General features: G+C 43.3%; 1 protein-coding gene across 2 annotated transcripts in view; it reads right to left on the bottom strand.

Annotated features, from left to right (window-relative positions):
- The window catches only part of LOC118399926 (glutamate receptor ionotropic, delta-1-like), a 464,169-nt gene that overhangs the window by 177,864 nt on the left and 264,306 nt on the right, over positions 1 to 21,999 (bottom strand). For both annotated transcript variants that reach the window (XM_035796154.2, XM_052476005.1), the window contains exon 4: positions 7,947 to 8,152. In XM_035796154.2, the coding sequence (XP_035652047.1) occupies positions 7,947 to 8,152 (206 nt within the window). The remainder of the gene's footprint in view (positions 1 to 7,946; positions 8,153 to 21,999) is intronic.

The following is a 21,999-nucleotide window of genomic DNA, read 5'->3' on the forward strand; positions in this document are numbered from 1 at the left end:
AGAAAACCATTAGTAACACACTAAGCCGTCATGGATTAAAATCCTGCAGCACACGCAAGGTCCCCCTGCTCAAGCCAGCGCATGTCCACGCCCATCTGAAGTTTGCCAATGACCATCTGGATGATCCAAAGGAGGAATGGGAGAAGGTTATGTGGTCTGATGAAACAAAAATTGAGCTTTTTGGTCTAAACTCCACTCGCCGTGTTTAGAGGAAGAAGAAGGATGAGTACAACCCCAAGAACACCATCCCAACCATGAAGCATGGAGGAGGAAACATCATTCTTTGGGGATGCTTTTCTGCAAAGGGGACAGGACGACTGCACCGTATTGAGGGGAGGATGGATAGGGCCATGTATCACGAGATCTTGGCCAACAACCTCCTTCCCTCAGTAAGAGCATTGAAGATAGGTCGTGGCTGGGTCTTCCAGCCTGAAAACGACCCAAAACACACAGCCAGGGCAACTAAGGAGTGGCTCCGTAAGAAGCATCTCAAGGTCCTGGAGTGGCCTAGCCAGTCTCCAGAACTGAACCCAATAGAACATCTTTGGAGGGAGTGGGCCAAAATCCCTGCTGCAGTGTGTGCAAACCTGGTCAAGAATTACATGAAAACGTATGATCTCTGTAGTTGCAAACAAAGCTTTCTGTACCAAATATTAAGTTCTGCTTTTCTGATGTATCAAATACTTATGTCATGCAATAAAATGCAAATCAATTACTTAAAAATCATACAATGTGATTTTCTGTATTTTTGTTTTAGATTCCGTCTCTCACAGTTGAAGTGTACATATGATAAAAATTACAGACCTCTACATGCTTTGTAAGCAGGAAACACTGACAATTTTGCAGGTTATCAAATACTTGTTCTCCCCACTGTATATATAAAATCCATTTTAATCCCACTGTAACAAAATAAAACGTGAAAAAATCAGAGGGGTTTGAATTCTTTTGCAAGGCACTGTATATCCTCATTAAAAACATTCTGGCTCAAGTAATATCTTCTGGGATAACAAAATATCCCCATGCTGATTCTGCTGCAATAACAAAACCAGCATGGGGGAAATTGAGTCCTCTATTCAATGTCTAACACATACCTTGCTATTAGCCAACTCAAAGTGCTACTTTATGTGCCCAAAATGAAGAGTTTACTTCTTCCAAATGACGCCGCTCTAGCAATCAACACCAGAGACCTTCATTATCATTCTGGCCAGTCTAATTGAGCTGGAGACTTTTGGGGAGATAGCTGTGCTGAGACATTTCATTATGTTTAAAATGCTAATGCTGAAAACAGTGTTGGACATGCTTAATTATAATCATCCCCTTTCAATAACACTGTGGGTGGGATTGCAGCTGAGTGGCAGTGATGGGATCATAGAAAGGGATAGGCCCTTGTGCTTAGTGAGCATGGAAGCTTATTTTTGATGCCATCGTTGTGTTCTGTGTGTGTTGAGGCAATGAATCGTGCTGTGATTACAAATACAGGTCATGTCCAGCCCTTTCCATCTTATATCAGTAGATTCAGGAAGGGTCAAAGGTAGAAGGTTTCCATCTGTGACTATGTGGATACTGGGGAGACTGAATTATTGTACTCTTGGGAAAGAGTCAAGACTATGGAGAATGGCTGTGAGAATAATGTGATAATAGATACAAGAGGGAGAGTCACAAGATAAGAGAGTGGACCTGAGCGGTTAGGGTTTAATATAATAAGAATGTTAACACTACGGAAGATAAAGATAGAGTTAGAGGGGACACTGGGGAGAAGGTAGACCTAAACAAATAGAGAATGATTGAGATATCAATAACACAGACTGATACCTAGGTAAATGTGAAGAATAGAGTAGACCTTGGACCGGAGTAGTTATCTTAGCAGGGATAGACCTTTTGACAGGGATACAAATAAGGTTGGTGGACCCTTGAGCAAGATGACACAGTGCTACTGAGTGCTAGTAATGCTCTTAACATCCACATTGCCTTTCACTGAAGTCTGGACATAATATAAGTGGGCATAATATCCAGACACTAATTTCCTACTACTCTATATCATACCTATACCTAAGTGTTGGTCCCATGTTTCATGAGCTGAAATAAAAGATCCCATAGATGTTCCATACACATAAAAAGATTACTTCTCTCAAATGTTGTGCAGAAATTAGTTTACACCCCTGTTAGTGAGATTTCCCAGTACCTAGTTTTTTGTTGGGTTGACAGCATGGGCAGCATGGGCAATGTATTCAACCTTTTCTGGCCCATGGTGTTGCATGTGAATGTTTATCCAACCTGTTGTAACTACCCATCCTGTGTCCGGGATCGTTGTCATCATCTGACACTAATTAGCATAACGCAACGGACATAAATATTACTAGAAAATATTCCTATTCATGAAATCACAAGTGAAATATATTGAAACACAGCTTAGCCTTTTGTTAATCACCCTGTCGTCTCAGATTTTGAAAATATGCTTTACAGCCAAAGAAAGACAAGCATTTGTCTAAGTTTATCGATAGCCTAGCAGAGCATTATGTCCAGCTAGCAGTAGGCAAGTTAGTCACGAAATTCAGAAAATAAATCAAATTAAATGGTTTACCTTTGATGAGCTTCGGATGTTTTCACTCACGAGACTCCCAATGAGATAGCAAATGTTCCTTTTTTCCGAAAATATTATTTTTGTAGGCGAAATAGTTTGTTCTTCACGTTTGGCTGAGAAATCGACCGGAAATTGCGGTCACGAAAACGCCGAAAAATATTCAAAATTAGCTCCATAATATCAACAGAAACATGGCAAACGTTGTTTATTATCAATCCTCAATGTGTTTTTCAAATATCTATTCGATAATATATCAACTGGGACAATGGCTACCTCTGTATTTTACGCAAGAATCACTCTGAGAGCCATCAGGTGACCACTTACGCAATATAGTCGCTTACGCTCATTCTTCAACATAGATGCAAAAACTATGTCAAAATGCTATAGACACCTTGGGGAATATGTAGAAAAATGAATCTGGTTGATAGCCCATTCACTGCTCAATAGGGACGCATCGGAACGCAGAGCTTTCAAAACATGAGTCACTTCCGGATTGGATTTTTCTCAGGCTTTCGCCTGCAATATCAGTTCTGTTATACTCACAGACAATATTTTTACAGTTTTGGAAACTTTAGAGTGTTTTCTATCCTAAGATGTCAATTATATGCATATTCTAGTATCTTGTCCTGACAAAATAGCCTGTTTACTCTGGGAAAGTTATTTTTCCAAAAATGAAAATACTGCCCCCTAGTTATAAGAAATTGGAAAAGAGACCCTTAAACCCATACTTGGACCACACACCCACTCCACTGAAGAGCAGGCTAGTGATGGCTTTGCAACGCTTGCAGTTAGCCATTGATTCCTTCCTAACCACTCAATGTCACATTTTTGATTTCCAACTTGTTGTCTAATGTTTATATCCAATGGCCAATGAGCACTGATACGTTTTATGTATGCTTTATCTTCATATGACAAGGATTGAAAAGCATTTGCCAGTAGATTGTCAACATGATTCATGATGATGACTGCTTGTCTAGCTTCCTAGTTAAGATTTTGAAAGTATGATGTTGACATGATCAGTCCAATAAATGTTACGGTAGATATAACGTGACTTGACTGCATTTTATCTGTGGCCAATGACCTTGAGCCTTCTTAGATGGCACTTCTAATGTAACTCTATGCAGCACCCAAGGGGCTTGAATTTTTTAGCTCTTCCCATAGATTTTGCGGTGATGTAGTGTCCCCGTGAGTGACAAAAAAATTGAGTCAATCACGGCGCAACGAGAGAACAGTACCAACCCTTACGCTCCATATTTTCCAGTGGCTGCCCCACCACCACAGAAAGCAATGAGATAGGCTGAAACACCTGCATTTTGGAGCTGCCTTACTCAAAAAAGCAAAAAAGAGACCTTGTTTGTATGGAGATTTATTAACCTCTTCAACCTATGGGGGACACTATGTCATTATTGGATAAAAAGACGTGCCCGTTTTAAGCGCAATATTTTGTCACGAAAATATGCTTGACTATGCATGGAATTGACAGGCTTGGAAAGACAAAACTCTGACGTCTCCAAAACTGCAAATATATTATCTGTGAGTGCCCCAGAACTAATGGTACAGGCGAAACCAAGATGAAACTTCAAACAGGAAATGAACAGGATTTTTGACGCTGTGTTTACTAACGTCTCCTTATATGGCTGTGAATATGCTGTGAACAAGCTTATGCACCCTGCCGTTCATCCAAGATGTCTGCAGCATTGTGACATATTTGTATGCATATCATTGGAAGATTGGCCATAAGAGACTACATTTGCCAGGGGGCCGTCCGGTGTCCTTTGTTTAAATCGGTGCGTAATTCCCAGTGGTAACCATTGTACCTTACGTTACAGAGGGAGACTCATACTTCCAGGAACGATACATCATTGAAGAGATACAGTGCCTTGCAAAAGTATTCGGCCCCCTCGACCTTGTGCCACATTTCAGGCTTCAAACATAAAGATATAAAACTGTATTTTTTTGTGAAGAATCAACAACAAGTGGGACACAATCATGGAGTGGAACGATATTTATTGGATATTTCAAACTTTTTTAACAAATCAAAAACTGAAAAATTGGCCGTGCAAAATTATTCAGCCCCCTTAAGTTAATACTTTGTAGCGCCACCTTTTGCTGCGATTACAGCTGTAAGTCACTTGGGGTATGTCTCTATCAGTTTTGCACATCGAGAGACTGAAATGTTTTCCCATTCCTCCTTGCAAAACAGCTCGAGCTCAGTGAGGTTGGATGGAGAGCATTTGTGAACAGCAGTTTTCAGTTCTTTCCACAGATTCTCGATTGGATTCAGGTCTGGACTTTGACTTGGCCATTCTAACACCTGGATATGTTTATTTTTTAACCATTCCATTGTAGATTTTGCTTTATGTTTTGGATCATTGTCTTGTTGGAAGACAAATCTCTGTTCCAGTCTCAGGTCTTTTGCAGACTCCATCAGGTTTTCTTCCAGAATGGTCCTGTATTTGGCTCCATCCATCTTCCCATCAATTTTAACCATCTTCCCTGTCCCTGCTGAAGAAAAGCAGGCCCAAACCATGATGCTGCCACCACCATGTTTGACAGTGGGGATGGTGTGTTCAGGGTGATGAGCTGTGTTGCTTTTACGCCAAACATAACGTTTTGCATTGTTGCCAAAAAGTTCAATTTTGGTTTCATCTGACCAGAGCACCTTCTTCCACATGTTTGGTGTGTCTCCCAGGTGGCTTGTGGCAAACTTTAAACAACACTTTTTATGGATATCTTTAAGAAATGGCTTTCTTCTTGCCACTCTTCCATAAAGACCAGATTTGTGCAATATACGACTGATTGTTGTCCTATGGACGGAGTCTCCCACCTCAGCTGTAGATCTCTGCAGTTCATCCAGAGTGATCATGGGCCTCTTGGCTGCATCTCTGATCAGTCTTCTCCTTGTATGAGCTGAAAGTTTAGAGGGATGGCCAGGTCTTGGTAGATTTGCAGTGGTCTGATACTCCTTCCATTTCAATATTATCACTTGCACAGTGCTCCTTGGGATGTTTAAAGCTTGGGAAATCTTTTTTGTATCTAAATCCGGCTTTAAACTTCTTCACAACAGTATCTCGGACCTGCCTGGTGTGTTCCTTGTTCTTCATGATGCTCTCTGCGCTTTTAACGGACCTCTGAGACTATCACAGTGCAGGTGCATTTATACGGAGACTTGATTACACACAGGTGGATTGTATTTATCATCATTAGTCATTTAGGTCAACATTGGATCATTCAGAGATCCTCACTGAACTTCTGGAGAGAGTTTGCTGCACTGAAAGTAAAGGGGCTGAATAATTTTGCACGCCCATTTTTTCAGTTTTTGATTTGTTAAATTTTTTTGAAATATCCAATAAATGTCGTTCCACTTCATGATTGTGTCCCACTTGTTGTTGATTCTTCACAAAAAAATACAGTTTTATATCTTTATGTTTGAAGCCTGAAATGTGGCAAAAGGTCGCAAAGTTCAAGGGGGCCGAATACTTTCGCAAGGCACTGTATATACAGTACCAGTCAAAGGTTTGGACACACCTACTCATTCAAGGGTTTTTCTTTATTTGGACTATTTTCAACATTGTAGAATAATAGTGAGGTCATCAAAACTATGAAATAACACATATGGAATCATGCAGTAACCAAAAAAGTATTAAACAAATCAAAATATATTTTATATTTGAGATTCTTCGAAGTAGCCACCTTTTGCCTTGATGACAGCTTTGCACAATCTTGGCATTCTCTCAACAAGCTTCATAAGGAAGTCACCTGGAATGCATTTCAATCATTTGCACTTTGCTTTGTAAAAAGTTAATTTGTGGATTGTCTTTCTTCTTAATGCGTTTGAGCCAATCAGTTGTGTTGTGACAAGGTAGGGGTGGTATACAGAAGATAGCCCTATTTGGTAAAAGATCAAGTCCATATCATGGCAAGAACAGCTCAAATAAGCAAAGAGAAACGAGAGTCCATCATTACTTTAAGACATGAAGGTCAGTCAGTGTGGAAAATGTCAAGAAATGTTTAAGTTTCTTCAAGTGCAGTCAAAACAAACATCAAGCGTTACGATGAAACTGGCTCTCATGAGGAGTGAAACAGGAAAGGAAGACCCCGAGTTACTTTGCTGCAGAGGATAAGTTAATTAGAGTTACATTGCAGCCCAAATAAATGCCTCACAGATTTGAAGTAACAGCATCAACATCAACTGTTCAGAGAAAACTGCGTGATTCAGTCCAAATTGCTGCAAAGAAATCACTACTAAAGGAGACAATAAGAATAAGATACTTGCTCAGGACAAGAAGTACAAGCAAAGAACATTAGGCCGGTAAAAATATGCCCTTTGAGTCCAAATCTTTTTTTTTTTTGGTGTCTTTGTGAGAATCAGAGTAGGTGAACGGTTTGTCTCCGCATGTGTGGTTCCCACAGTGAAGCATTGAGGAGGTGTGATGGCGTGGGGGTGCTTTGCTGGTGACACCGTCTGTGATTTATTTAGAATTCAAGGCACACTTAACCAGCATGGCTACTACATCATTCTGCAGCGATACGCCATCCCATCTGGTTTGTGCTTAGCGGGACTATAATATGTTTTTCAACATAACAATGACCCAACACACCTCCAGGCTGTGTAAGGGCTATTTGACCAAGAAGGAGAGTGATGGAGTGCTGCATCAGATGACCTGGCCTCCACAATAACACAACCTCAACCCAATTGAGATGGTTTAGGAACAAGTTGGACCGCAGAGTGAACGAAAAGCCGGCAACAAGGTGTTTGCACCAATTTGTAAGTCGCTCTGGATAAGAGCGTCTGCTAAATGACTTAAATGTAATGTAAATGTAAGTACTCAGTATATGTGGGAACTCCTTCAAGACGGTTGGAAAAGCATTTCACGTGAAGCTGGCAGAGAGAATGCCAAGAGTGTCAAGCTGTCATCAAGGCTAAGGGGAGCTACTTTTAAGAATCTAAAATATATTTAGATTTGTTTGTTTTGGTTACTACATGATTCCCTATGTTATTTCATAGCTTTGATGTAGAAAATAGTACAAATAAATAAAAACCCTTGAATGAGTAGGTGTGTCTAAACTTTTGTCTGGTACTGTATATATGTTCACAGAGGTCTGCAATTGTTTTGATTGATTTATTTAATAACTTGTTTATGATGGATGTGATGTTAGTGATGTTCGAATGTAATGTACTTGTTCTTTTTATTATATTTTACTTTATTGGCTCAGGATACCATTGAAAATGAGACCCTGGTCTCAATTGAGCTCCCCCGATTAAATAAAAGTTAATAAATCAAAATAACATGACCATTTGACCTTTCAGTTAATCCCAAACAGAAAATAAGGAAAGTATAATGGTGGTCAACACACCACTCACCTGGTGGATGAACACCTGTGCTCCTCGGGGGCTCATGAGCAGCACGGCCCGCCGCAGAGTGTCCCGGTAGCGATTGAGCTCCTCGGTCCGCATGGTGCTGAACAGGTTGGTGAACACCCTGCTCACATTGCGGTCCACCCTCTGCAGAGACACGTCCAGACCCTGCCGAGACGCCTGGTCCAGGAATGTTTGCAACCCGCGGATGTCTGACAGAGAAGCAGAGACAAACAGTTCAAAATGCAGCTGAAAATATCAGGAGGTGCAACTGTAACTAGGTTTAACTGTTTAACTGATTGTTTTATTACATTTCTTGTTCAAAACATTGACATTTAGGTCCAAAGGGGCTTCCAGGAAAAACGAGAGATGCGCTTCCCTACTCTGGAGGATATTGGACAGGTTTTCAGGAATGTTCATTCTCAGCTCTCAGCTCATTTCAGTGGCAATAAAAGTGAACAGCTTTAAGCAACCAGCATCAAACAGATGTGCTTAATTTTGTTATAAACCAGCATATCAATTGTGTTTTATATAAATATTTTTCTACCCCTTTTTCGTGGTATACAATTGATAGTTACAGTGTTGTGTCATCGTTGCAACTCCTGTACAGACTCGGGAGAGGCGAAGGTGCAACTGTGTCAGCATGCAATGCGCCCGGCCCGCCACAGGAATCACTAGTGCGTGATGGGACAAGGACATCCCTGCCGGCCAACTCCCCTAACACGGATGACGCTTGGCCAATTGTGCGCCGCCCGATGGGTCTCCCAGTCGTGGCCTGCTGCGACAAAGCCTGGACTCAAACCCAGAATCTCTAGTGGCACAGCTAGCACTGAGATGCAGTGCCTTAGACCAATGTGCCACTCGGGAGGCAATATTAATTGTGTTTTGAGTTATTTGTTAGGTATTTGAGTTTCTGTTATGATGCTTCAGTTTCAATGCACAGTTTTTCTCTGTTTATAGGTTACAGCCAGTGAAGAGGCGGGTGTGCAATCTCCCTGAGAAATGTGGAGGGAAACCTCTCCAGAGAGTTTCTACTGAACAGGCAAATCAAAGGTGAATGGAAACCAGACTCCCCAACGAGAATAATGAAGCCTACATCTGTAGCTGCAGCCGTACCAAATGTCAAACTGGGTTTTTACAGAGAGGTGAACCATGCCGTTTGCAGTGTCTCACTTCCCACAGTGGGAATAGTGGCAATCTGCTCTGTGTGGGTTTGAGTTTTTTCCAAATCTTCTCTCCTTGCACCTCTAGAGGATTGATGAGTCATTCAATACCCTCATCAGTGTTCAGAGTAAACAGTCTCACCCAGCCACACGCATACACAAATGCACGCTTGCTCACACCCACGCATGCACACCCACTGTATATCAGACAGCATACACACATACTGTACACTAGAGTGGGTAGAGAGCTGACCGTGGTAATATACACTGAACAAAAATATAAACGCAACATGTAAAGTGTTGGTCCCATGTTTTATGAGCTGAAATAAAATATCCCAGAAAGGTTCCATGCACACAAAAAGCTTACTTCTCTCAAATGTTGTGCACAAATTTGTTTATGTTCCTGTTAGTGAGCATTTCTCCTATGCCAAGATAATCCATCCACTTGACAGGTGTGGAATGTCAATAAACTGATCAAACATCCCGATCACTCCACAGATTAAATAAAAGGCCACTCTAAAATGTGCAGTTTTGTCATGCAATACAATTCCACAGATGTCTCAAGTTTTAAGGGAGCATGCAATTGGCATGTGCAGTTTTGTCATGCAATACAATTCCACAGATGTCTCAAGTTTTAAGGGTTAAGCACATTTTTTCATTCCGGAGGCAAGTGTTTATGTTTCTGAATAACAATGAGCAACAGCTAAATGTGCATTTTAGAGTGAGGCATGGGGCTCTACACAGGGTTTGCCAGCACAGATAGTCTAGTGTTTTGAGTGTAGGGATTTGGGGCATAAGAGCTTTGCGTGCCCACATAAGGGCCGTAGAAAAGGTGAGGGCACAAACGCCAGTGGGGGAAATCTAGGTCAACGTGCAGGGGGAAATGAGATGCAGAGGCTGGGCCTAGTCATGCCAGGGATGGTGGTGTAGATGAGGCTGGGCCTAGTCATGCTATGGATGGTGGGGTAGCTGAGGCTGGGTCTAGTCATGCTATGGATGGTGGTGTATCAGAGGCTTGGTCTAGTCAGGCTATGGATGGTGGTGTATCAGAGACTGGGTCTAGTCAGGCTATGCTTGTGGATGATGAGAGTATAGTGGGGAAGTGTAAGAGACTGGGGGGGGAGGAGGAGGGTGTCAAGTGGAAAAGGGAGAAGAAAGGAGGTGGGAGAGGAGAGGCTGGTGTGGTCAAAGGCACCAAGGAACCTTTGCCTGGTGCTGGGAGGGGGGGCCCTGACCAGAGAGAAAGGGCAGGTGGTCAGGATGTGAGATGAAGATGAGGAGGAAAGTGAGTCTGAGGAGGAGGATGATGATGAGGAGTTTTTTTTTCCAGACTCCTCTTCAATGGGTCCAGAGCTGACAGCCAGTCAAGCAGTGGGGTCAAAGTACACGTTGAGGGAACTGACAAGGTCCCTGAATGAGACCAAGGGGAAAAACGTTAATCTTGAGGCCTTTTTTTCTGATCCAAAAAAGTTTGTAGGATCAGTACAACATGCTATGAAAAATGAGGGGCATGGTGTCCTCTCACCCTGGAAACGGTTTAGGTTGAGGAAGTGGGTCACAACAGTGCGTAAAGGTCAACCTTCAGACACTGTTTAGATGTATAGTTTCTTTCTGGCACTGGGGCTTTTTGAGCTTTGCTATTGGTCTCTTTCTTTGCTGGCTTCACTTCCACTTCTTATGGAGACTCTTCGGGTAGGCTCACTCAATATAAATGGCGCCAGAGATGCAGGAAAGAGGAGTGTGTTGGGTGAATTTGTAAAACCAAAAAAGTACAGGTGTTGTTTCTGCAGGAGATGCATAGTGATGTGTTGAATGAAGTCGATTGGGGGCTATGGTGGAAAGGGGCAAGTGTGTTGGGCCATGGGACACATTTCTTTACTTTACTTTTTGTAACGGGTCTGTCTAACCATTTGCTCCTCAAAGGAGGTGTGTAGAGGTAGGCTGCTTGTTGTAAAAGCAGAAATTAACAACATGGGTTTTGTCTTTATAAATGTGTATGCGCCTAACACAGGGAGCGAGAGGGGGGTTCTATTTGGGTGTCTTAGACAGGAACTCTCACAGGTAGCGCCTGAGGAGACGCTGGTGGTTGGCGGGGACTGGAACTGTACAATGGATTTTACGAAAAACAGAAATGGGGAAGAGCCTCATTCAGTGTCAGTGGGAGTGTTAAGGGACATCATTAATCAGTTCAACCTAGTGGATGTTTGGAGAACTAAACATCCGAACACAAGACAGTATACATGGGTGAAGGTTTTTTGGGCTAGGGTGAGCGCAGCCCCACTTGATCGTTTTGACATGTCCAGGAATCGGAGCAATAGACTGTTGGGTGCTACCATTCTCCCGGTGGGGTTTTCGGATCACCACATAACCATGGCTCGGGTATCTATTTCACCATGATCCCGGCAGGCATCTTATTGGAGGTTTAATGTAAAGCTCTTACAAGATACCACTTTTTGATTCAGTTAGCAGACCTTTTGAGAAAGGTGGGGGCAGCGAAGAGAGGAGAATGAGTCTCTGAGTCAATGGTGGGATGTAGGGAAAGTACAAATTCGGCTTTTCAATCAACAGTATACAGCTCTCTCATCCTCAGAGCCTAGGAGAGTATTGGGGGAACTAGAGCGTTGTATTAGTGAGCTGGAGGTAGAGATGGTGGGGCAAGGCAATGTAGGCCTCCAGGCAAATTTAGCTGAATTACGTAGGGACCTGAGCTCAAGGAGTTGGATGCTCCCAGCTCCATCTTCTTTGGTTTGGAAAGACAGAGCGGTGAAGCCAAGGGTATGCATTGTCTACGGCTGTCTGATGGGCGGGTGACCTCTGTAGTGGGAGAGATGCGGGAGCGAATTGTGGAGTTTTAACCTGAGTTGTATAGGGCAGAAATGTGTGATCCGGTCTTGTTTGCAGAACTCCATAAGCTCTCTCTGGCACAGAGGGATGAAATGGACATTCCTCTGTTGTCCCATGAACTGGCATAGGCCGTAACCCAGATGGACTCCCAGTGGAGTTTTATAAAACAGTCTGGGGAATAATTGAACTGGACGTCTTTTGCTTGTTGCGTGAATGTGTCGGGGTAGGAGAGTCGCCGATGAGCTGCCATCGGGCGGCTCTGACTCTCCTGCCCAAAAAAGGGGACTTGTGTGAACTTAAGAACTGGAGGCCTGTGGCATTGCTCTGTGCGGACTACACGATATTTGCCAAGGTCCTCTCTAACAGACTGAAGTCCCATCTGGACTCGATAGCACATAAGGACCTAACATATTATGTACCAGGACGCTCAATCACGGACAACTTGTTCTTCATCAGGGACATGTTGGACTTGCCGGGAGGTTCTAATGTGAACTTTGGACTGGTCTCTTTAGATCAAGAGAAGGCTTTGATAGAGTGGACCATGAGTATCTGTTTAATGTGATGTCTGTGTTTGGGTTTGGGAAGAGTTTTTTGACCTGTGTGAAGCTGTTGTATGCTGGGGTGTCATGTATGGTCAAGGTGGGAGGGGGGCTCAGTTGGCCATTCTGGGTGAGACGGGGCATTAGACAAGGATGCCCTCTATCTGGGCAGTTATATACACTAGCCATTGAACATTTTTTGGGCCTGCTACGCAGGACACTGCAGGAAGTGTGCTGGACAGGCATAGCAGTGTCAGTGTATTCAGATTACGTTTCTGTGATGGTCAGGGATGGGCAGTATATGAAGGCACTAGAGACCAGTCTGAAGGTGTACGAGGGAGCTTCCCCAGCTAAAATTAACTGGGGCAAGAAAAAAGCTCTGTTATATGGGGGGATAGGGCCCCGCCTCTGCTTCCTGGGGGGTTGCAGTTGGGTTGTGAAGGGCTTCAAATGTTGGGGGTGTACCTGGGTTCGGAGAGGTGGGTCAGGAAGAACTGGAACTGGAACTGTCAAAGGCAGTGGTGTCAAGACTGGCCAGGTGGAGGTGGCTCCTGTCTCATGTCATATAGAGGGAGGGTGCTGATAATCAACAACCTGGTGGCATTTTCCCTGTGGCATAAACTGGCTGTCCTCAAACCCCCGCCGGTCTGCTCACAGACCTGGCTGGGGGCGGCTGGGGACGGCTGTGTTGTACATGAACGTCCACGAAGGAGGACAGGGCCTGGTGGAACTGGAGAACAGGGTGGCTGCGTTCCAACTAAAGGCGGCGTAGAGACTGTTGTGCCATACTGACGTTGGCTGGAGGGAACCAGCATGCGAGCTGCTGAGGAGAGCTGGCGGATTAGGGTTGGACTGGCAGCTGTTCCTCATGAAGCTGGAGAGGCTGAGTACAGCAGTTCTCTCAGATTATTACTCTGCAGTTTTTGTTTTTTATTTCACCTTTATTTAACCAGGTAGGCTAGTTGAGAACAAGTTCTCATTTGCAACTGCGACCTGGCCAAGATAAAGCATAGCAGTGTGAGCAGACAACACAGAGTTACACATGAAGTAAACAATTAACAAGTCAATAACACAATAGGGGAAAAAAAGTGGTGTCTATATACATTGTGTGCAAAAGGCATGAGGTAGGCGAATAATTACAATTTTGCAGATTAACACTGGAGTGATAAATGATCAGAAGGTCATGTACAGGTAGAGATATTGGTGTGCAAAAGAGCAGAAAAGTAAATAAATAAAAACAGTATGGGGATGAGGTAGGTAAAAATGGGTGGGCTATTTGCCGATAGACTATGTACAGCTGCAGCGATCGGTTAGCTGCTCAGATAGCAGATGTTTGAAGTTGGTGAGGGAGATAAAAGTCTCCAACTTCAGCGAATTTTGCAATTCGTTCCAGTCACAGGCAGCAGAGAACTGGAACGAAAGGCGGTGCTGAGGGCCTGGCAGCTGCTAAGGCCCACATGAGAAGGGGGTGTGGAGCCTGGGCTGTGGGAGGAGGCTATCTTCAACAACCCAGCCATCCCTTTGAGATCGGTTCAGTCGCCCACCCTACAGAGTCGACTGATGGCGGTGGGCTTACTAAGGTTGGATGACCTGCGACTGCTGGGAGAGGAGGGGTGGAAAACCCAGGAAGTCCTGGCACAACAAACAGGAATAATGTCTCTTAGGCTGCTGGAGAGATTCCTGGAGGAGGTCCAGGAGGCACTGTCTGAGCCGGTAAGGGAGGGGTGTTTGAGCGGCCAAAGGGGGAGGGGCCATCTTTTCACTGCAGGTGACGGCAGAGACTGGGGACTGGCAAGGGGGTCTGGAGGACTTGTTCGATTTTGTAACTCCGAGCCTGGAGGAGTTTGAGGGGGTGGGAGGTAAAGCCCTCTACAACTTCTTAAGTAAGGGAACATTGGGAGCCTAACAGGAGTGAATGCACATCAGTGGCAGGGGGTTTGTGGGGAGGAGAGTATGGTGGGTTTTAGATGGAGGGGGGCTCTACAAACCCCCAGCACCAAAGAGGTCAGGGGACCTCCAGTGGAGGGTCCTATATGGAGCCCTGGCCACTAACAACTGGTTGGCATGGATTGAACCGGGAGTCGGGCAGGGGTATCCTTTCTGTGTTATGAGAGAAACTGTGATTCATGTGTTTTCTGTGTGCGCCAGGTTAATGCCATTACTGTCTATGTTGGAATGTCTGTGCGAGAGGTTGGGGGTATTTTTTACTCTTGGGATGTTTATAATGGGGTACAGGTATTCAAATAAGGAAAAGGTCAAATGTGTTTTGCACTCTTTTCTGTTTGCTCAGGCAAAGTTAGCTATTTGGATAACAAGAAGGAACAGGGTCAAAGGTGGTGGAATAACAGACCCTTTACTATTATTTAATGGGATGGTCTTTACGCGCCTTAGGGTAGAATTTGAGTTCTATAAAATTATAAAAAGCGTGGAGATGTTTCAGGAGATATGGTGTGTTGTGGGGGGCTGTCTGTATAGCTGGGGAAGATGTTTTGGATATATGGTTGTAGAAGTGGTGAGTTTTTGTTTGTTATTGTGATATGTGGTGTTTTGTATCGTGTGGCAGAGGGACAGGTGAGTAGGGTACATGTATGCAGTACAGGATATATTTAAGTGTTTTATTTAAGGGCGGGGGTGAGGTTTTAATGAAATGAGAATGTTTCATTAAAATAAGACACGCTTCTTGCCCTCTCTCTCACGCTCTCTCGTGCTCACACACTCACTCTCGCTCTCTCTCTCATGCTCCCTCACTCACACTCTTTCTCTCTCCCTCTCATGCTCACACTCTCTCTCATACTCACATGCTCACACTCTCTCTCATGCTCACACGCTCACACTCTCTCTCATGCTCACACTTTCTCTCAGGCTCACACGCTCACACTCTCTCATGCTCACACGCTCACACTCTCTCTCATGCTCACACGCTCACACTCTCTCTCATGCTCACACACACACACACACACACACACACACACACACACACACACACACACACACACACACACACACACACACACACACACACACACACACACACACACACACACACACTCTCAATTCAATTAAATTTGCTTTATTGGCATGACGTAACAATGCACATATTGCCAAAGCTTATTAGAGATATTTACAATATAAAAAATAAAAATGTGAATCAAAATTGTCACCGGAACAACAGTAAGAGCAATAACGAAGTGTCAAAATAACCATACATTAAACAATAACAATAAGCATACAGTAGAGTACAGGTGCAGGTTGATTGGTCTGTCAGACACTGTCCCTCAACTTATGGCAGGCAGCAATGTAGTGCGCTGCCAGTCTCTCTGACTCACATTCTCTCACACATTCTCTCTCTCACACACTCTCTCTCTCTCTCTCTCGCACACTCTCTCTCTCGCACACTCTCTCTCTCTCACACATGCTCTCTCACACACTCTCTCACACACACGCTCTCTCACACACTCTATCTCTCACACACACACCCTCGCTCACACACACTCTCTCTCACATGCACTCTCTCTCTCACGCTTCTTGCCCTCTCTCTCTCTCTCTCTCGCTCTCTCACTTGCTCTTTCTCTCACACATATTCTCTCTCTCTCTCTGACACACTCTCTCTCTGACACACTCTCTCTCTGACACACTCTCTCTCACGCACCTTGCCCTCTCTCACGCATCTTGCCCTCTCTCTCTCGTTTGCTCTTTCTCATGCACTCTCTCTCACACACACTCTCTCACACACACTCTCTCACACACACACTCTCTCTCACACACTCTCTCACACACACACTCTCTCTCTCACACACACACACTCTCTCTCACACACAAACACTCTCACACGCACACTCTCTCTCACGCATCTTGCCCTCTCTCTCTCTCACACACACACACACACTCTCTCTCTCACACACACACTCTCTCTCACGCATCTTGCCCTCTCTCTCGCTCTCACACACACACACTCTCTCACACACTCTCTCTCTCTCTCTCTCTCTCTCTCTCTCTCTCTATCTCACACACACACACACACACACACACACACACACACACACACACACACACACACACACACACACACACACACACACACACACACACACACACACACACACACACACACACACACACACACACACACACACACACACACACACACACACACACACATACACACACTCTCTCTCACACAAACTCTCTCTCTCACACACACATTCTCTCTCACACACACTCTCTCACTCATCTTGCCCTCTCTCTCTCTCTCTCTCTCTCTCTCTCTCTCTCTCTCTCTCTCTCACACACACACACACACTCTCTTTCACGCATCTTGCCCCCTCTCTCTCTCTCTCTCTCTCTCTCTCTCTCTCTCTCTCTCTCTCTCTCTCTCTCTCTCTCTCTCTCTCTCTCACTTGCTCTTTCTCTCACACACACTTTCTTTCTAGCACACTATCACACACACATTCTCTCTGTCTCAAGTTTGCCTAGCCTATTATGAAACAGGGAAAAATAATTGGTTTCAAGATTTCCATTGGTGGAAAAAAACACTATTCTGTTTCCAGCAGAGAATGAGAGTCGATGGACTGGAAATGAGGCCTCACGGAAAATGGGCAGGTTTGCTCAAGTCATTCCCAAAGGCAAACGTATGGGGAATACAACAGCATCAACTTTGGTCCTGCCCTAAAAAAGTGTTCAGTGACATTTCTATCTCATACCATCACAAGATGAATCCTGGATGAAAGGCAACAGCTCAGGGAGAGGGCACAGGCTAAGATGGCTGATGCGGACTTCAAAGTCCCAGTGCTAAACCTTGGGCGGCGTTCCAGAGCACAGCTACACTATCCTGGCCATAGACAGGAGGCAGAAAAGACGATTAATGGGGAATTATGGGTCAGATTTCTGGACATGTTTTCTCAAGCATCACTTAGGAATACAAATCTGGTTTTAAAAGGTTGAAATACTCTACCTCTGAGACTTATCTTCATCACATAAATAATGTAAACTAAATATGCTACTTTTTTTGGGGCATAATAGTATATTCTGAACAGAAGGTAGTGAGACATTTATACATTAGTTCATAAATAAGCTGTGTCGCAAACCAACTGTAAGACATCTCTGCAGACCTACTGGAGTATGAAATGTATCATGAAATTCTGCATTATACTGTACATAATTGTGCACAAACCCATTTAATAACCTTTGCTTAAGATTGAATTGACTCCAGCATTAATTAGAAAACATTTGCTCTCATAACACCTTCATGAATAAAGTTGCTGGCAGACGGAAAATAGCACTTGTATTACATACAGTACATCTTTATGGAAATGTACTCTATATGTTATTTGTATTTATTTAACCTTTATTTAACTAGGCAAGTCAGTTAAGAACAAATTCTTATTTACAATGACGGACTACCCTCCCCTAACCCAGACGACGCTGGGCCAATTGTGCTCCGTCCTGTGGGACACCCGATCACGTCCGGTTGTGATACAACCCGGGATTGAACACGGTCTGTAGTGACGCCTCTAGCACTGCAATGCAATGCCGTAGACTGCTGCTCCACTAAGGATCCCTACAATTGTGAGTGCATCAGCCTGTTGTGTACTAAAGAAAATGCCATTATAAAGACAAGCCCTCATCCTCCCTCTTCCTCTGACAATCATGATATCGACCTCCGTCTATGTTAATGCAGCCTAACTAGATTACTCAGACTCTAATCGACTTTAGTTCCTCTGATCACAGCTTGACACGCATGGCCGGGAGACACCATGGTAACCTCATTTTGTGTGTGTGTGTGCACACGCTAATGCGTGTGTCTTTGTAGGGCGGCCCAGCCCCCAAAGTGATTTAATCAACTGTCTGCATTAATTCCTTTGTGTTGTTATAGGAATTCGGCCTTCCCTGCATTATCTCACCAATCCCCTCTTGTCACACCTCTGGGTAGCAGAGGTTCTGTTGTCTTTACATCCTGTAGGGCTGATATCTGATTGGAGGTTAACTTTACAGTAAGACTACTGTTCAACAACTCAGATTTTGAATCCAAGCAACAGATGCTTAAAAAAGGGTCTTAGATTCATTGTCTCATTCTTTTTTATTCTTGAACTGCACTTGTGAGATACCAACTCTCTCTTTCTCCATCCCAGGGAATCTTTTTTTTTCTTGACTAGGCAAGTCAGTTAAGAACAAATTCTTATTTACAATGACAGCCTAGCGGGGAACAGTGAGTTAACTGTCTTGTTTAGAGGCAGAAGGACACATTCTTACCTTGTCCACTCGGGGATTCGATCCAGCAACCTTTCGGTTACTGGCCCAACACTCTAACCACTAGGCGACATACTGCCCCATGCACCACTTAGAGCATGGCCTTTCAGGCTAGGACTTCTCTCTCACTCTCTGATCATACCTAGAGTATTGCACTGTAATGTTTGTAACTTAAGCTTTATGCCTTGTATGTGATTTCATTCATTTTACAATGTTATTAAATATCTGCCATTATTATTCCTCTCACATACCAATTCTTGCTAGTAAACGTCCACTCATTGCCTAATGCTTGCTTGCATATTTGAATTATCTTTATGGAGTCAGATAAACATTGGCTAATTGCTTAGTCTTACTATGGGTCGCATGCGAGGTATATATAATATGCATATATGATCAATATTACCACGTGTGTGTGTGTGTATGTTTGTACTGTATGTCCATGCATGTGCATGTGTGTGGGTGCAATTAAGGCTTAATTGGGATGTTAGACAGAATTCAACAAACTTTGTATTATCTTCAGAGAGTTAGTGGGCATCAGAAGTAGTCATGTAGTCATCAGGAGTAGTCATCAGGAGTAGTTATGTAGTCATCAGGAGTAGTCATCAGGAGTAGTCATCAGAAGTAGTCATGTAGTCATCAGAAGTAGTCATGTAGTCATCAGGAGTAAGCATGTAGTCATCAGGAGTAGTTATGTAGTCATCAGGAGTAGTCATCAGGAGCAGTCATCAGGAGTAGTCATCAGGAGTAGTCATGTAGTCATCAGGAATAGTCATCAGAAGTAGTCATGTAGTCATCAGAAGTAGTCATGTAGTGATCAGGAGTAAGCATGTAGTCATCAGGAGTAGTTATGTAGTCATCAGGAGTAGTTATGTAGTCATCAGGAGTAGTCATCAGGAACAGTCATCAGGAGTAGTCATCAGGAGTAGTCATGTAGTCATCAGGAATAGTCATCAGAAGTAGTCATCATGGGTAGTTATGTAGTCATCAGGAGTAGTCATGTAGTCATCAGGAGTAGTTATGTAGTCATCAGGAGTAGTCATGTAGTCATCAGGAGTAGTTATGTAGTCATCAGGAGTAATCATGTAGTCATCAGGAGTAGTTATGTAGTCATCAGGAGTAATCATGTAGTCACCAGGAGTAGTCATGTAGTCATCAGGAGTAGTTATGTAGTCATCAGGAGTAATCATGTAGTCACCAGGAGTAGTCATGTAGTCATCAGGAGTAGTTATCAGAAGTAGTCATGTAGTCATCAGGAGTAGTCATGTAGTCATCAGGAGTAGTCATGTAGTCATCATGAGTAGTCATGTAGTCATCAGGGGTAGTCATGTAGTCATCAGAAGTAGTCATGTAGTCATCAGGAGCAGTTATGTAGTCATCAGGAGTAGTTATGTAGTCATCAGGAGTAGTTATGTAGTCATCAGGAGTCGTCATGTAGTCATCAGAAGTAGTCATGTAGTCATCCGGTGTAGTATCAGAAGTAGTCATCAGAAGTTGCACTATTTATATGGAGGGCAGCAAAGGCAGGAGTGGTTCCTTGATAAATATTGAACTTTCCATCAATACTGTCATATTCCTTGCGATTGGCACTATACAGTGTGTTCAAAGATATTCTGAATTGATTGCATTTTTGTCAATCAGCTAATTTATGCAAATGCCAGTCCAATGGTGGGATCAATATTGTGCAGATTCAGTTTTATTAAAATGTGATTAAACTGTATTGTTGTGTGGGTAGACAAGGGAGTCATGTATTATTTGTATTTGTATTGCCAAGGCAGCAGCTACTCTTCCTGGGGTCCAAACGCATTATTAAGGCACTTACATCATGTATAAAAGTACATCATATAACATTATTACATCCACTACTTCCCTACAATAAAAAATGTATAATACCACCACACAACAAAATTACAATGTAAGTGCGTATAGAGTGAATGTGCTAGCGTATGTGTGTATGTGTGTGTCTGTCTGTGCCTGTTTGTTCTTTTTCACAGTCCCCGCTGTTCCATAAGGTGTATTTGTATCTATTTAAAAAAAATCTGATTCTACTGCTTGCATCAGTTACCTGATGTGCAATAGAGTTCCATGTAGTCCTGGCTCTATGTAGTACTATGTGCCTCCCATTGTCTCTTCTGGATTTGGGGATTGTTAAGAGACCTCTGGTGATATGTCTTGTGGGGTATGCATGGGTGTCCAAGCTGTGTGCTAGTAGTTTAAAACCTGGATAGGGCTGACTACTGCCCCCTTTGGAGGAATTGCGTGCCCATAGTAAACAGAAAAGAAATCTGCCCAAAATTGCTAATATATGCATATAATAATTATTATTGAATAGAAAACACTCTAAAGCTTCTAAAACCGTTCAAATTATGTCTGTATGTAAAGCAGAACTCTCAGGGCAGCCAAACTCTCTCTTGTCATCAGAAAAGTTGGCCCAACTTTGACGTCATTGCCCCCACCCTTCCCAAGCAGCTACAGACCTGGGAACAGTTTCCATGTCTTCAGCGCAACGTCTGCTTTCAATGGGGCTTCTCATTGTGAGAATCACGAGCCCACGAGACTTTTGGCGGGCTGAAACCTTCCGGTCACGCGAAAAAACAAGTACTTTTCATGTGCGCGTCGGCTCCAGTGCTCTCTTTCTTCCAGGATTGACCAAACAATGTCTGTGTTTCTGTTCGTGCTAAGGATTGTTTTCCACGTTTATAACATGCTAAAGCTTGATTCTGAACTTAGTTTGACCAGTTTAGTCGACATATAATATGTAATTTTGAAGTTTTGGTGCGCATCCACTAGAATTTTGGCTGCATTTCAACCAAAATTTGTCACGTTTGATAACCTAAAGACACAGACTTCAAAACTAAACGCTGTTTTTGGTAAGTATAATTCCTTCCAGGTCTTCTGATGGAAGAACATCAAAGGTAAGGGAATATTTATGGTAAATTTGGGTTTCTGTGGACTCCAAGATAGAGGAGACATAATGCTAATTTCTGAGCGCCGTCTCATATTATAGCCTAGTGAACGAATTCTGTAACGTTAAAAATAAATGTAACACAGCGATTGCATTAAGAAGAAGTGTATCTTTCTATATATATGTAGAACATGTATATTTAGTAAAAGTTTATGATGTGTATTGCTTGTTATCTGACGTTATCTGCCGGAGCTATCGTCATTTCTCCGGACATTTGAGTAGCATTTTTTGAACAATGCGTCATTGTAAACAGAGATTTATGGATATATATATAGCATATTATTGAAAAAAACATAAATGTACTG

Source organism: Oncorhynchus keta, chromosome 2 (assembly GCF_023373465.1).
Source record: "Oncorhynchus keta strain PuntledgeMale-10-30-2019 chromosome 2, Oket_V2, whole genome shotgun sequence".
Classification (NCBI taxonomy): Eukaryota; Metazoa; Chordata; class Actinopteri; order Salmoniformes; family Salmonidae; genus Oncorhynchus; species Oncorhynchus keta.